This window comes from Peromyscus leucopus, chromosome 13, assembly GCF_004664715.2.
Source record: "Peromyscus leucopus breed LL Stock chromosome 13, UCI_PerLeu_2.1, whole genome shotgun sequence".
NCBI lineage: Eukaryota > Metazoa > Chordata > Mammalia > Rodentia > Cricetidae > Peromyscus > Peromyscus leucopus.
The window spans coordinates 10,640,558-10,654,044 of NC_051074.1; the positions used below are offsets into that span (position 1 = coordinate 10,640,558).

The 13,487-nt window shown below is 53.4% G+C and overlaps 1 protein-coding gene across 1 annotated transcript; it reads left to right on the forward strand.

Moving 5' to 3' along the window:
• The first annotated feature begins 1,285 nt into the window (after positions 1-1,285).
• Bok (BCL2 family apoptosis regulator BOK) lies at positions 1,286-13,182 on the forward strand. Its single transcript, XM_028890650.2, has 5 exons — positions 1,286-1,560; positions 2,129-2,380; positions 4,908-5,036; positions 11,534-11,697; positions 12,417-13,182. Exons 2-5 carry the CDS (start codon positions 2,158-2,160, stop codon positions 12,540-12,542), a joined length of 642 nt encoding a protein of 213 aa, XP_028746483.1. The 5' UTR covers positions 1,286-1,560; positions 2,129-2,157; the 3' UTR covers positions 12,543-13,182.
• Positions 13,183-13,487: the final 305 nt, after the last annotated feature.

The following is a 13,487-nucleotide window of genomic DNA, read 5'->3' on the forward strand; positions in this document are numbered from 1 at the left end:
TAACTGTAGTCCCATGGGATCCAGTGCTCTCTTCTTGTGTGCAGATGAAACATCCATATATGTAAAATACATAGGTAAGTCTTCTTAAAAATTTCCATTGTGATGTATTATTTAATTGCCTCATTATAAATGTGGTGTTTCATTTCCAAGCATTTGTAGACTTTAATTAGTTTTTCTGTAATTTAGCTTTAGTTTAATTCAGAGAATAATTAAATCCCTGTGTGATTTAAACTCTTTGACATTTGTTGACACTTGCTTATGGTTCCAGCTGTTCTATTTTGATAAATGTGTGTGTGTGTGTGTGTAGAATGTGTGTGTTTTATTTCGGGTTAAGTTAATCAGGTTAAGTCAGCATATTCTGCTGCTGGAATTGTACAGTTGGATCCAAAGATAAAGGAGAAGTACAGCGTCTAGTAGATGCTGCCGACTTTCTTGGAAATCCAAATGGAAAAAGAGAGCTCTGACTCACTACCACACTGTTCATAATAATGTTTGCGATACACCATAGGCCTAGATATGAATCCTAAAAATAACTAAGCTTCTGAACAAAATTGATAAGAGAGGCTGAGTGTGGTCAGGGCACCTGTGGTCCAGTACTCACTCCAGAGGCAACTTGTGCGCTGGTCCCTACAAGTTGACCCAGCTGGTCAACACAGAGTTCCAGACCAGCCCCCCCTCTCCTTCCCTCTCTCTCTCCCTCCCTCCCTCTTTTTCTCTCCAAGGAAAATACCCTAATGAGAGATAACCAACTACAAAAATTATACATTGGACTTGATATATAAATAACTCCAGCTCATTAGAAGCAAAGCCATACACTAGAGTGGGAGAGGGTGTTTTGCAGCATCTTCAACCAAGCACAAATCCAAGTCTCCACCACACTCCAAGGGCTTCTATTAAGCCAAGAATCCATAATCTATTTTTAAAGATGAGCTTATTTTTATTTTGTTTTGTGTATGAATGTTTGCCTGCACGTATGTCTGTGTACCACATGCGTGCCTGCCGCCCTTGGAGGTCAGAAGAGGGCATCGGATCCCCTAGAACTGCAAGAATCCAGAATCTATAAGGAACCTCTACAAGGCACTAAGGAAAAGATAAGTCAGCCAATTCTAAAATGGAACTCGGTGCGCCCCAGTGGGTTGGTGTCAGGGCTGGATGTTCTTCGCGCTGCCTGTCGGGACAGCTCCAGCCTGGCTGCGTTCCCGGGCGCATCCCGAGAACTTGTGTTGGCCTCCCTTAAGCCGGGGAGGCGCTGGGCAGAGCTGGGCTGCGGCTCCACCCCCGGGGGTTGCCGTTTCCTTAGAAGGCGAAGCCCTAGGCTTGGCCGGCCGCCGGCGGGGAGTCCGCGCGGTACGCCTCCCGCAGCCCTCGAGACCAGGACTTCTGCGAGCGCGGGAAGACCCGCGGAGCCTGTGCTTCGGCTCGGGCGTGGACGGGGCGGGCGCTGGGGCGGGGCGCGCGCTCCCGGGTTTGAATGGAAGGGTCTCGACCGGCGGAGACAGCGGCCAGCGGGTCCTGAAACCAGAACTCCACAGCCGCCCCGCGCGCCATGCGGCCGGAGAGGTGAGTCGGGCGGGCGTGGCATCTGTCCCCTGGATGTAGCACCATGGGAACGGCGACACCGGGGACAAACACCCGCCCTGCGGGGTGCGCAGGTGCGTGGCTTTAGAGCCCAGGGATTGCCGCGCCGTTTGGAGCTTTCCTTGGGAGTTGATTTCCCGGCCGGGAGGAGCCCCCGGGGTCCTTTTTGTCGCCTAGTTGCAGCAGGCTGCTTTGCATCCTCCGTCGACCCCAAACTGGTCCTCTGTGACCACAGAACCTATCGCCATTTTCCCGCGGGGCTTCCAACCCTTGACCACTGCTGGGAACTGCGTGATTTAAACTAGAACCTAAAAGAACGTGACACTATTTTTTAAAGGCTTGGGGTGCAAAACGAGAGGCTATCCGAAACTGGCCCTTTTTGAGGGCGGTGCCCAGCCGACCGCCTCTGTGAGCTTTGGATCGGCGCTGGACCGGGGCGCACGCGGTGGGGACCGCTGTGCCTCGCGCCGCGCCTCCAGGTCTCCCCGCCTGGCGGGCGATCCTTCCCCACTTGGCTGGAGGCCGTCCGGCTGTGCTTTGTCTGCCGTAGGTGTGGTTCCGCTCGCCTGCGCTTCGGCCATGGAGGTGCTGCGGCGCTCTTCTGTCTTTGCTGCGGAGATCATGGACGCCTTTGATCGCTCGCCCACAGACAAGGAGCTGGTGGCCCAGGCCAAGGCGCTAGGCCGGGAGTACGTGCACGCGCGGCTTTTGCGCGCCGGCCTCTCCTGGAGCGCACCAGAGCGTGCTTCGCCTGCCCCTGGAGGACGCCTAGCGGAGGTGTGCACCGTGCTGCTGCGCCTGGGTGAGTGTGGGTCACCGGCAGCTACGATCCCAGCGCCCCCCTCCCCCCCATAGCTGGTTGACGGGCCTGTCCGCTGTGTGTCCGGTTGTGGGGTACAGCTGTTCTGCACCGACATTCCCTTCTCCAGACACGTTCAGCCCCTCTTGGGCTGCGCCTCACCCTCCCTCTGGAGTAAAGAGGAGGCGTGCGTGGGAGCCCAAATCTGTCTGGAATGGTGAGGGTGCAGGATAGGCCACCCAGGTTGGTGCTCCTCTGTTCTCTCCCAGGCTTGCCTGCTTGCTGGATCCTTTGCCAGGTCCCCCACCCCTAACCCCCTCATGCCTGTTTAGGCCAGGTCACAGACATTCTTGTCATAAACTACAGAAAGCTCTGGAAGCGTAATATTTTAGCAGCTAAACTTTATTGTGACCCTTGTACTCTGCTGGACTAAAAAATCCTTTGTGGGACCACGTGTCCCAATGTTTGTTTTGGAAAATAGGCCTTTCAGTTATTGGCTGAGATCCGACACCCACTGCTGTTTCCCTTGATGGGAAGGCCCCCCCAGGGCCTTCTTGAAGGACATCTGGGACACTGTTTTGTGGGTCACACATAGCTCAGTGGCTCTCCTTAGCTCCTCTAAGGCCTGGACTCGTGAGGGGGAAGGATAGGCAAACGCTGATACTGGACAGTTCATCTTACCAGAGCCAGACTGGGGTCTGGGGCTGTCCTGGGGCCGTGCAAGGGAATGGGGGGGGGGGGAGGCGGGTAAATAGCAGAGATCAAACAAATAGGTATGTGGATGTGAGAGTGTGCTCTCTCCTGGTTGGAGGGGGCCCTGTAAGACCTGGCTTCCTGGGAGATGAGGTACGCACACATGCTATTTTATATAGGTCCTGCATCTTTGTGCTGTGAAGACCTCAAGGAACACGGGCTGTGTAGACGTGGCCCTCCCAAGAGTAAGAGAGGCAGAGTCCCTCGGGCCCGAGTTGGACTCCCAGGAGGGCCGTGCAGGGATGGAGGGGAGCTATCTCTAGGTGTGTGCAAAGGATGAGTGAAGGGCTTAGGCTAGGTAAACTCATCAGAGAAGGAGCCCAGACTGGAGAAAAGACGTGTTGGCCTCCTGAGAGCCCCTAGGGCACCGGGAGTGGCAGGACGTCTTGCCTTGGGTCTGACCCGCTCAAACTCTGTCTTCTCAGTCCTTATGGCTGTGGCGGGTCCTCAGGCTTGACCACTGGCCTGTGGAAAGCAGCAGGTGCAAAGCCTTGTGCTCAGCAGTAGCCCTCTGGAGTACTCAGTAACACTAAGGCGTTTTTCCATCACTCACTCCTCCTGTTCCTACACTCGGGGGCTCAGACCCTTCTAGACAACTAAGGGGATTCCCAGAGGGAGAGAACTTGAATCCCAGTATTTTCTTGTTCGGGTTATGTTTGGGGCTGTCATGAGTATTCAGGGTGAATTTTTCTAAGTAAGCTTAGTTATAGCTCCCTGACCCCCCAGCATGACCCCAGCCACAAACAGGAAGCAGCCCAGCTTGTATCCCTGAACAGTCTCCTGGGGTCAGTCTCCAGAGCCCCCCCCCCAAGGGGGGGTTATCCTTGGCAACATCCAGGCCAGCCTTGGGAATTTCCATACCATCTCTTCATCCCCTGGCCCCTCCTCCTGATTCTACCCGGTTCCAGATCTTAATTAATTAGATAGAGCACAGCTGGCCTCAGGGATGACGTGGGCGCCCTTATCGCTGGGACGGGACAGGCAGCAGCAGCATTTCCCTGTTTGCTTTGGCTGGGGAAGTGGCTGGGCCGGGGACACCCAATCAGAGGCTGTGTGGAATTCCCGGCATCATCTTCCCCTGTGCATGCACGAGGCTGCCAAGGGCACCGCTGCCCAGGGGGCCAGGTGGGACGGGCAGGCATCCTTCTTGGCCCAGCCGAGGCTGGGCTGATGTAGTACCATATAAAAACACACCCATTTGGCACCAGGAGCCCCTGTTGGCATGTGGGTGGTACCATTGTCCCAGGGCCTTGGTTCAGCCTAAGTCAGTTCACTGAGCCATTACCAATGATGCTAGTGCCTGGGTCAGGACAATTCTGTGAGGCAGCGGTGGGTGACTACATACCTGTGGTCCTTCCAGCCAAGCCCCTCTCCATGCTGGGTCCTGCCTTCCTGCCTGGTCCCTCCTCCTGCTCGGCCCATCCACTTGCTCATCAGCCTGTCTGCCCTGCAGTGAGTCACTGGGCAGGCACTGCCCATCACCACTGCAGGATTCTGGATTCCTGCCCCACTGGCCTAGCCAGCTTGCCTTAGGGGGCTGGAGGTTCCACAGCCTCCCCCGGTCTCTTTGTTCACGGGGCCAAGGTTGGGAAGAGTCAAATGAAGTATAAGGTGAGGGGGTGGGGGTCAAACAGGTTAAGTGGGGAATTGGGGGGGGCAGCGTGAAGGGAAAGGTGTTAGCTTGGAGGTCAAGTGAGGTCAGGTGGATCCAGTGCGGGGTTGAGTCTTGGTCAGTGCTATGGTGTGAGAGGACCTGACCCACCGTGTGCCCATACAGGGGATGAGCTGGAGCAGATTCGCCCCAGTGTATACCGAAATGTGGCTCGGCAACTGCACATCTCTCTTCAGTCTGAGCCCGTGGTGACCGACGCCTTCCTTGCTGTGGCTGGCCACATCTTCTCGGCAGGTAGGTCCGGCCCGTTTCCTCAAGGCACCTCTGGGAGGGGGCTCAACATTTGTAGATCAGGCAGGCTTACAGGGATAGAAAATTCTTGGGGTCTTCTGACACAGCTCTGTGGGTTCCAAGTCACTGCCATCATACAAGCCTCCTGGCACTTTGGGCTGTTCTGAACTGTGTGGCAGACCAGCCCGGCCAAGAGCTGGCTCAGAAAGCAGTGCATGGTGCTGACAGCCTTTGTGTAGACCTTGCTGTCCTGGAACTCTGTAGACCAGGCTGGCCTCGAACTCAGAGATCCTCCTGCCTCTGCCTCCTGAGTGCTGGGGTTCAAGGTGTGCACCACCACACTCAGCTGTTTTTTTATTATGTTTTTATTTGGTGTGTGTGCATGCACATGCATCTGCGCGTGCTCATGCACTGAACCACGGCATGTATGTCGCGGTCAGGGGACAGCTTTTGGGAGTTGGCTCTCTTTCATCATGATACCGAATTCAAGTCTCAGGCCTGGCTCTAGGTGCCTTGACCTTCTGAGCCATCCCACTGGGCATACAACTGCTGTGGCTGGAGGAATACCCTGAGACTTGAGGGCCTAGTTGAGTGGTGTTGGGAGTTTTGTTGGGGGATATTTTAATAGAGTTAGGAGTTACATATGTAATAAGTTATTATGATGGAATTGAGGTGACAGCAGAATTTAATAATGTAAGTGATTGGGTGGTTTATGAAAGCGATGAGATCGGACTAATGGGAGAAGGGAATGCAGGTGTAACAGCGATGCAGAGTTGTGCTTCTTGGTTAATGGGAGTGGCTGGGTGATCCTTGTTTATGTGTATCTTTACTATTATCGAGGTTACTCAATAATTACTGCCGCCGGCCATTCTGAGGGCTGTTGACACAGGCCTGCCACTTGACGGTGGCCCAGCATTGGCTGGGGCGGTGACTCTCTGCAGGACTGCAGCAGCATTATCCTGGGCTTTTGGTGACCATGGTCCTTGAATTGCCACAGCTGGATCCACATGGGACATTTCAAAAAAAAAAAAAAAAAAATGAGCATCCCTAAGAGTCTACGAGTGTGCCTGGTTGTGGGTGGGGAACTTTAGGAGATGAGGGACACGCTTATCTGGGGCTCTCCTAGGGCCTTCCATCTCTGCTCCAGAAGTGAGTGTTAGGCAAGGCTTAACTCCTCTTAGCTCCTGCCGCCTCCTCCCTCTTTGCCTCAGGTTTCATGAGTGCTGCTTGCCTTTTATACACTGTCCCAGGTTTGCAGGGGCCTGCCAGACGCATCTCCCCAAACCCTCCTGTGCCAGGCTCTTTCCTTAGAACCCTGCTTGCTTAGACACCTTGTTGTCCACATGTGTCTCTCAGGCCAGATCCATGTGGTCTTTGCCTAGGAGTGGGGGGGGGGGGCGGGCCAGCTTCAGGAGCATCGGACGACAGATCGGGGTCAGCCAGTGTGGCTTGTGTACTGAAAAATGCAGGGCCAGGGGAGTGGGCTGTGGGAAGTGAGTGGGTGGGTGGGTGGAGTGGGAGAGGCGGAGAAGGGCTGTGGAAGGGGGGTAGGAGAAACTACTAGGAGTTAATGTGCCAGCTCCAGTCCCTTCCTTGAGGGTAACCTGCAGGCACCTGGTGGGAGCCAGCAGCCAGCAGCCAGCAGCCAGCAGCCAGCAGCCAGCAGCCATATGTTTTGGGCGGAGGAGCACCCTTGCCCTCTCTGGAGCTTTGCCGCTGACGCCAGCCATGGGTGGCCGCCAGGGTGTCTGTCTCCAAGCTGTCAAGCAGGCTGGTTTACGAGCCAGGGATGGCTGGATTTATAAGGAACTTCGCTGCTGAGGCTGCAGATCTTGTCTGCTGATGGCTTCAGCGAAGCCAGGAGAGGCTGGGCCTCCCTTAGGGATAGGTGTGAGCCGGAGAAAGGGACTGGGGTCCTGGGTGGTCGTGAGTGGGACCTGGGGAGAGGTCAGAGTAACCTTACCCCCCTGTCCACCATCCCTGCCGGGTGCAAGCCCACCCTGAGCATGGAGGCAGACCAGAGAGGCACTGGCTCTGGGAGACCCTCTGGGGGAGACAGAGCCCTTCCCAGCTGACGCCAGCCATGGGTGGCCGCTTAAGTGTCTGTCTCCAAGCTGGGGGGGGGGCAGGAGGTGGGGGAAGAGAGGCCATGGGAACGCAGGGGGGTCACGTCTCACTGGAGGACAGAAAGCCCCAGCAGACTTGACAAACACACACATGAGATGATGAGCATCGACAGTCATTGTTGTGTGTGCCAGAATGGCTTCATGCTTACTAGGATGCCAGACAAGCACAGTGTTGATGAGGATGTGGGGAACTCAACCTTTACCCACAGCTGGTGGGACACATGTGAAGCATGGCTGCTTTGGAAAACAGCCTGGCAGGTCCTCAAACGGTGAAGCCTGGTGTTTCCATATGACTCACCAAATCTACGACTAGATGTATACCTAACAAATAAAACCCATGCCTTCAGAGAAGCTTGCCAGTGCGTGTTCCCAGCAGCATTATTTACACAGCCAAAAGTAGCAACTATCCATTCACCCATTAATTGACAAGTGGATGTGGAATATTGGTCAGCCATGAAGAGGAGTGCAGTTCAGATGAACCTTAAATGTGCCAGACACAAATTCCATCTGTGAGAAATGTGCAGAAAATGTTAACTATAACAAAGCAGATTCGAAGTTGCCTGGAGGCTATGGGGAATCGGGGTATGACGGCCAGTGGCTATGGGAAAGCAGGGCCTGGCAGCCGGTGACTATAGGGTTTCTCTTGGGGAGATAAGATGTTCTGGAATTATAGGGGCTGGAGAGATGGTTCAGTAGTTAAGAGCACTTCTCCAGAGGAACCTAGTTCAATTCCCAGCAACCACATGGCAGCTTACAAGTTCTATCCCATTCTAGGCTATCTGAGCCCTCTTCTGGTCTCCTTGGGCATAGCATGTATGTGGTGCACAGACTTTACATGCAGACAAAACACCCATACACATTAAAAATAAATGAATCAGTCTGGGTGTGGTGGTGTATGCCTCTAATCCTAGCTCTCTGGAGGCAGAAGCAGGTGAATCTCTGAGTTTGAGGCCAGCCTGGTCTATACCATAAGTTCCAGGATAGCCAGAGGTATATAATAGAGAGCCCTTGTCTCAAAAATCAAATAACCCCCTGCCAAAAAAAAGAAAAAAATTAAATAAATGTTCCAGAATTAGACTGTGAATATATGAGAGCCCAAGGGAAGCAGGAGCTCCCCAAAACGTGTCTTGGACACCATCTTCTCCGGCCACTTCTGCTGGGAATGTCATCACCCCATGGAGTGCACTGTTTTTGTTTGTTTGTTTGTTTTTATTTTTCGAGACAGGGATTGCTCTGTGTAGCCTTGGCCGTCCTGGAACTTGCTTTGTAGGCCAGACTGACCTCATACTCACAGAGATCCACCTGCCTCTGCCTCCCAAGTGCTGGGATTAAAGGCTTTTAACTGTTTAACAGGACATTAAGGTCCTCAGTTCTTGTGACGGACTGGGGCACTCTGCGGGTGACACGTTAATTCTCCATCACATCAAGGGCACAGCTCACAGCAGAGCACCCTGTGATAATGTGACCGGCACCAAGGCCTGGCCACCGGCGCTGTTTCCCACTGGCCCCGAGTGGGAACCTTCTGGCTGGGGGTGCTCAGCAGGCCGAGCGCTAGGGCTGTGTCCTGCCGGTGATATGGGTGCCACTGATGCCAGAGTGGAGATCAGCTGGGATTTCAGACTCGGGTTTAGTCTGGAAGAGACAGCAAGTCACTCTTACGGGGGAGTTAGAAGCAGATGTGTGGCACCGGCTGATTTCAGGGTTTTTGTTTTGTTTTCTCTCTCTCCCATTCCCTTTTATTGAGGAAACATCTGTGTACTGTACATTTAGCTACATTAAATGTCAGACTTGGTGGCATTTAGCACATTCAGAATGCTGTTTGTCCTAATCCTGAGGACAGACTATCAGCAGTCACACTCTGTCCCTCGCCCCCAGACCCCTGTGAATCATTTTTCACTCCGTGGGTGTGCCTGTTCTGTGTTTTCTATAGGTGGACCGGCACAGTATTTGTGCCCTTTTTGTGTCTGGTTCTTTTCCCTTGCTGTGCGGGGGCAGTCATCAGAACCTCATTCTTGCTGTTGGCTGTATAATAGCGCTGTTGCAGGATCCCAGCAGTTTGCTAAGGAGCATCTAGTTTTTCCTTTGTGGCTATTGTGAGTGGTACCGTGGTGAACATCTGTGTGCTGACGCATGCATTGGTAAGAGGTTATTCTGAGTGCTGTGTGAAGGTGGGTTGAGGGGAATTTCACAGTCTGCACAGGCTACTCTTAGGTTAGCGTCTCACAGGGCCTGGGGCTAAGCTGTGTGTGCTTTTTGGGTCTCGTCAAATGCTCTCCAACTGCCTTTCCCAGCAAAGCTGAGAACAGCAGTTACCTGAACCCTTACCTCGTCTTTCCTAGGGTGTGTATGTGTGCACAAGCATGTGGGTGCAGATGCTTGTGTGTGTAGGTCAGAGGTTAATGATGAGTATCTTCTTTAGTAGTTATCTTTCAATTATTTTTTGAGACAGTCTCTCACTGAACTTGGAGGTCATAATGACTAGGCCGGCCGGCCAATAAGCCTTAAGGATCCTCCTGTCTGCATCATCCCGGCCTCATCTCTTTGATGCCAGCACTGGGGTTACAGGCGCGTGCCAGCATGCCTGGCTTTTTATACGGGTGCTGGGGATCTGAACTCAGGTGTTCACGTTAGCATAGCAAACACTTGACTGTCTCCTCAGCCCCTGGAGCTTTTTAACATAGCAGGACCACAGCTACATCTTGTTCTAATGTATCCTCTTATGCTGTTAACAAGGGGAAGTAGATTTTATTTCTTCAAATGCTTAATGTGTTATTTGTACTTTTTTGCCCCCCCAACCTCCAATCTCCAGATCATTTGGCCTCAGCTTCCTGATATTACAGGGCCACGCTACCACACCTACCCCCGCTTTCTCAAAGATTTATTTGAATTTATTAATTCATTTATTTAGTTTGGCTTTTTTTGAGACAGGGTTTCTCTGTGTAGTGCTGGCTGTCCTGGAACTCGCTCTGTAGATCCGCCTGCCTCTGCCTTCTGACTGCTGGAATTAAAGGCGCACACACCATGCCCAGCTGATTTATTTTATTTTTGATATTTTAATAGCATTTAAAAATATTTATACTGCTAATTATATAATTATTGTAATACTTATATTATATTTTATATTTTAATGTTTAAATGTAAGTGATATATTTAAAATGTTTTTTCATTATGTGTATGTGTCTGTTCCTGTGTGTGGATATGTGCATGTGTGTTCAGGTCTGACTTGGAGGTCAGAGGCTTCCTTTCCCTGGAGCTGGAGTCATGGGCAGTCAGTCGTGAGCCGCTTACTGTAGGTCCTGGGAACTGAACTTGGTTCTCTGGAAGAGCAATATGAGCTCTTTAACTACTGAGCCATATCTCCAGCTCCACCTTTGGAGATAACTGTATGCAGCTGGGTATGACCTGGACTGAACTCATTTCTGATCCTCCTGCCTCTGCCCCAAAGAGGCTTCGGTCATGTACACATGTTTTGCATGTCTGTGGGCACATCTGCGTGCACATCCATATGGAGACTCAAGGTTGCCGCTGGGCATTATCCTCAGTAGTCTAATTACCTGAGGCAGGATTTCTCAGTCATATCCAGCGCTTGCTGATAGGGCAAGTCTTGCTAACCAGCTTGCTCTGGTCTTCCAAGGCCAGAATTGGGGAGGGTGGGCTGGCACACCCACCCAGCCTTTATATGGGTTATGGGGATCTGACCTCTGGGTCTCAGGCTCGCATAGCAAATACTTTTAACTACTGGGCCATCTCCCCAGCCCTTGAATTCCTCGATGTTAAGGTGCTGCATGTAACCCCCCACATGTTGCTCATCTATCTTACTTCAAACTTTTAGTTACGCCTCCCGGCGGGTCAGTGATCTACGGAAGTCTTCCTGTGGGCCGTGGCTTTTTGATAAAGCGAGTATGGGATAGGCCCTGACCTCCTGCCCTGGTATCAGGGTTCAGAGTAGCAGACAAAACAGGGTTGGACACACCCTTGAAGTTGCCTGCTGTTTTCCTCACCCAGTTCTGAGTCAGTCCAGCCCCACTGTGCTGAGCTGCAGGGTTTTCCTGTGGACACCTCTCTCAGGTGTGGGTAAGGCTGGTCTCCTAGGCTCCGGCAGGTATGCCCCAGAGGCTAGGAACCTCCATCTACATGAGAACAGGCTAAGAGAGAAAATCTGACTTGCTGGCGATGATGGTCAAGCCGCACCAGTACACCCGACCAAGTGGCCCTGCTGTGGTGGTGGCCTGCAGGGAGGGTCCCAGCTCCACAGCCGTTACTCGTCACCGGCTGATGGTGGGCAGGAACGCAGCTCGGAGAAAGCTCAGCTTTTCATGGTACCCTGTGGGCTGGACACCCGTTTGGGTCTGATCAGCAACTCTCTCCCTACAGGCATCACATGGGGCAAGGTCGTGTCCCTGTACTCGGTGGCTGCGGGGCTAGCGGTGGACTGTGTTCGGCAGGCTCAGCCTGCCATGGTTCATGCTCTGGTCGACTGCCTGGGGGAGTTTGTGCGCAAGACCTTGGCGACCTGGCTTCGGAGGCGTGGCGGATGGGTGAGCCTTAGCATCAGCGGGGATGTGGGGTGGGGTGTTGCCAGGGGTGGGGTGTTGCCAGGGGCGTGGTGTGGTAAGCACTGGAGTGTTAGTGTGGGAACAGAAGGGTGGAGTAGGGTGGAAGGTGGGGGCTGCGGGCAAGGGCTTCAGGATGCGGGGTTGCTCTGAGACGCAGGCAGGTGCTGGCTCTTCTCTGCCTGCACTGACAGGATCCCAGGCCCAGAACTCTTGTCTCCCTGCTGCTCCCAGGAGGTGCCTGGCAGAAAGAGGCCAACAGTTTCTCAGAGACAGGACTCAGGCCCCCTCACAGGGAGATTTCAGTACTGCCCTAAGGATTTCACTTTCCTCTTGGGAGCCCCACTTTTCTCCATTCTCAAGAAGCAAGACCTAGAGGGGTGGATGTCAGGACAGACAGACCCTCCTAGTCTTCATGCCTGACTGCCTACATGGTTGCCCAAACCAAAGATGCTGGGCATGGAGGATGGGCTCCATCCAGAAGCCCGGTTTCACCAATAAAATGGGTAGGCAAGGACGTCTGATTCGAGACCTTTCCCCAACTCTTAGGTGTCCTGCTCAAGTTTTGGTCCAGATGGGCTACGGTCTCCTTTCTCAAACAGCTTTGTATGTTCCCTTTGTGATTTGATGAGACATTTTTCCAGAGCAAGGCACTAGGAACCTGGGGTTGACTGACTTTGCTAACTGTCCCTTTTTCCTCCCAGACTGATGTCCTCAAGTGTGTGGTCAGCACAGACCCTGGCTTCCGCTCCCACTGGCTGGTGGCCACACTCTGCAGTTTTGGCCGCTTCCTGAAGGCTGCATTTTTCCTGTTGTTGCCAGAGAGATGAGCTCCCCACCAGGGCAGGGGCCACTCCTAGAGCCCCTGGGCCCAACCCAAGGGGCCCACAGCCTGCAAAGCACCTCCCTCATTCAAATTGGGAGCACCCAGTCCCTCGGGCCCTGTCCCAACCCCATTCCTTTGTGGACCCTGGCCTCCGGGAGGGGTGAGTGGAGAAGGCCGTCTCAGAGTCTGGAGCTGACTTCAGTGTCTGCTGGAGCTCTTCTCTGGGAACGCCTACCAGAAAGCCAGGGTCAGTGCCCAGCCCTGGAGAAAGGGACCGGGGAACACTTTCACTCGGTGTCCCAGGCCCCACCCCAGGAAGGGGCCTTCCCAGGACACGAGCTGGCCTCAGTCCTTGTGGGAAGCGGGTCCTGTACATCTGATCTGAAGGTGACTCGGGCTAATGCAGGAGGAGCCGGGGATGCTCACTGTCCCTAAAGGCAGAGCAGAAGGCTCCTGTGCTGCTGCTTAGGCTATGACTAGATGAAGAAGGTGTCCCTAACTCACAATCGGTCCCCTGTGGCAGGGGCCGGGGGTGTAGGGATCCAGGCTAGTTCACCTGACCAATGAACAAGAGATCCTGTGATGAGGTGGTCTGCACAAGTTGAACCCCAATAAAGTTCTACCCAGCGGAGTGTGAGACCCTACTCTGATTTCTTTGTATCTGTCCTCATGGGACTGCTAAACATCGCCTGCTGGGACCGCCAAGAACTCAAGACTCGGGAAGCCCAGTCCTTCATGGTGTACCCAAAGTCTAACCTCCTCCTCCTCTAACTGCTGTGTCCTGAGCGGCTTTGGACTTGACCTAACTAGAGGCTGTGAGGGAATGAAGAAGAAACAGTCACACAGAGAGAAAAGCTGGGAACGGGTAGGCTGTGCACAGTGATGGAGCTGCGACAACCCGGAACCTCAGCGTATTTATTATGCACAGCCCAGGGGAAGGAAGGGTTAG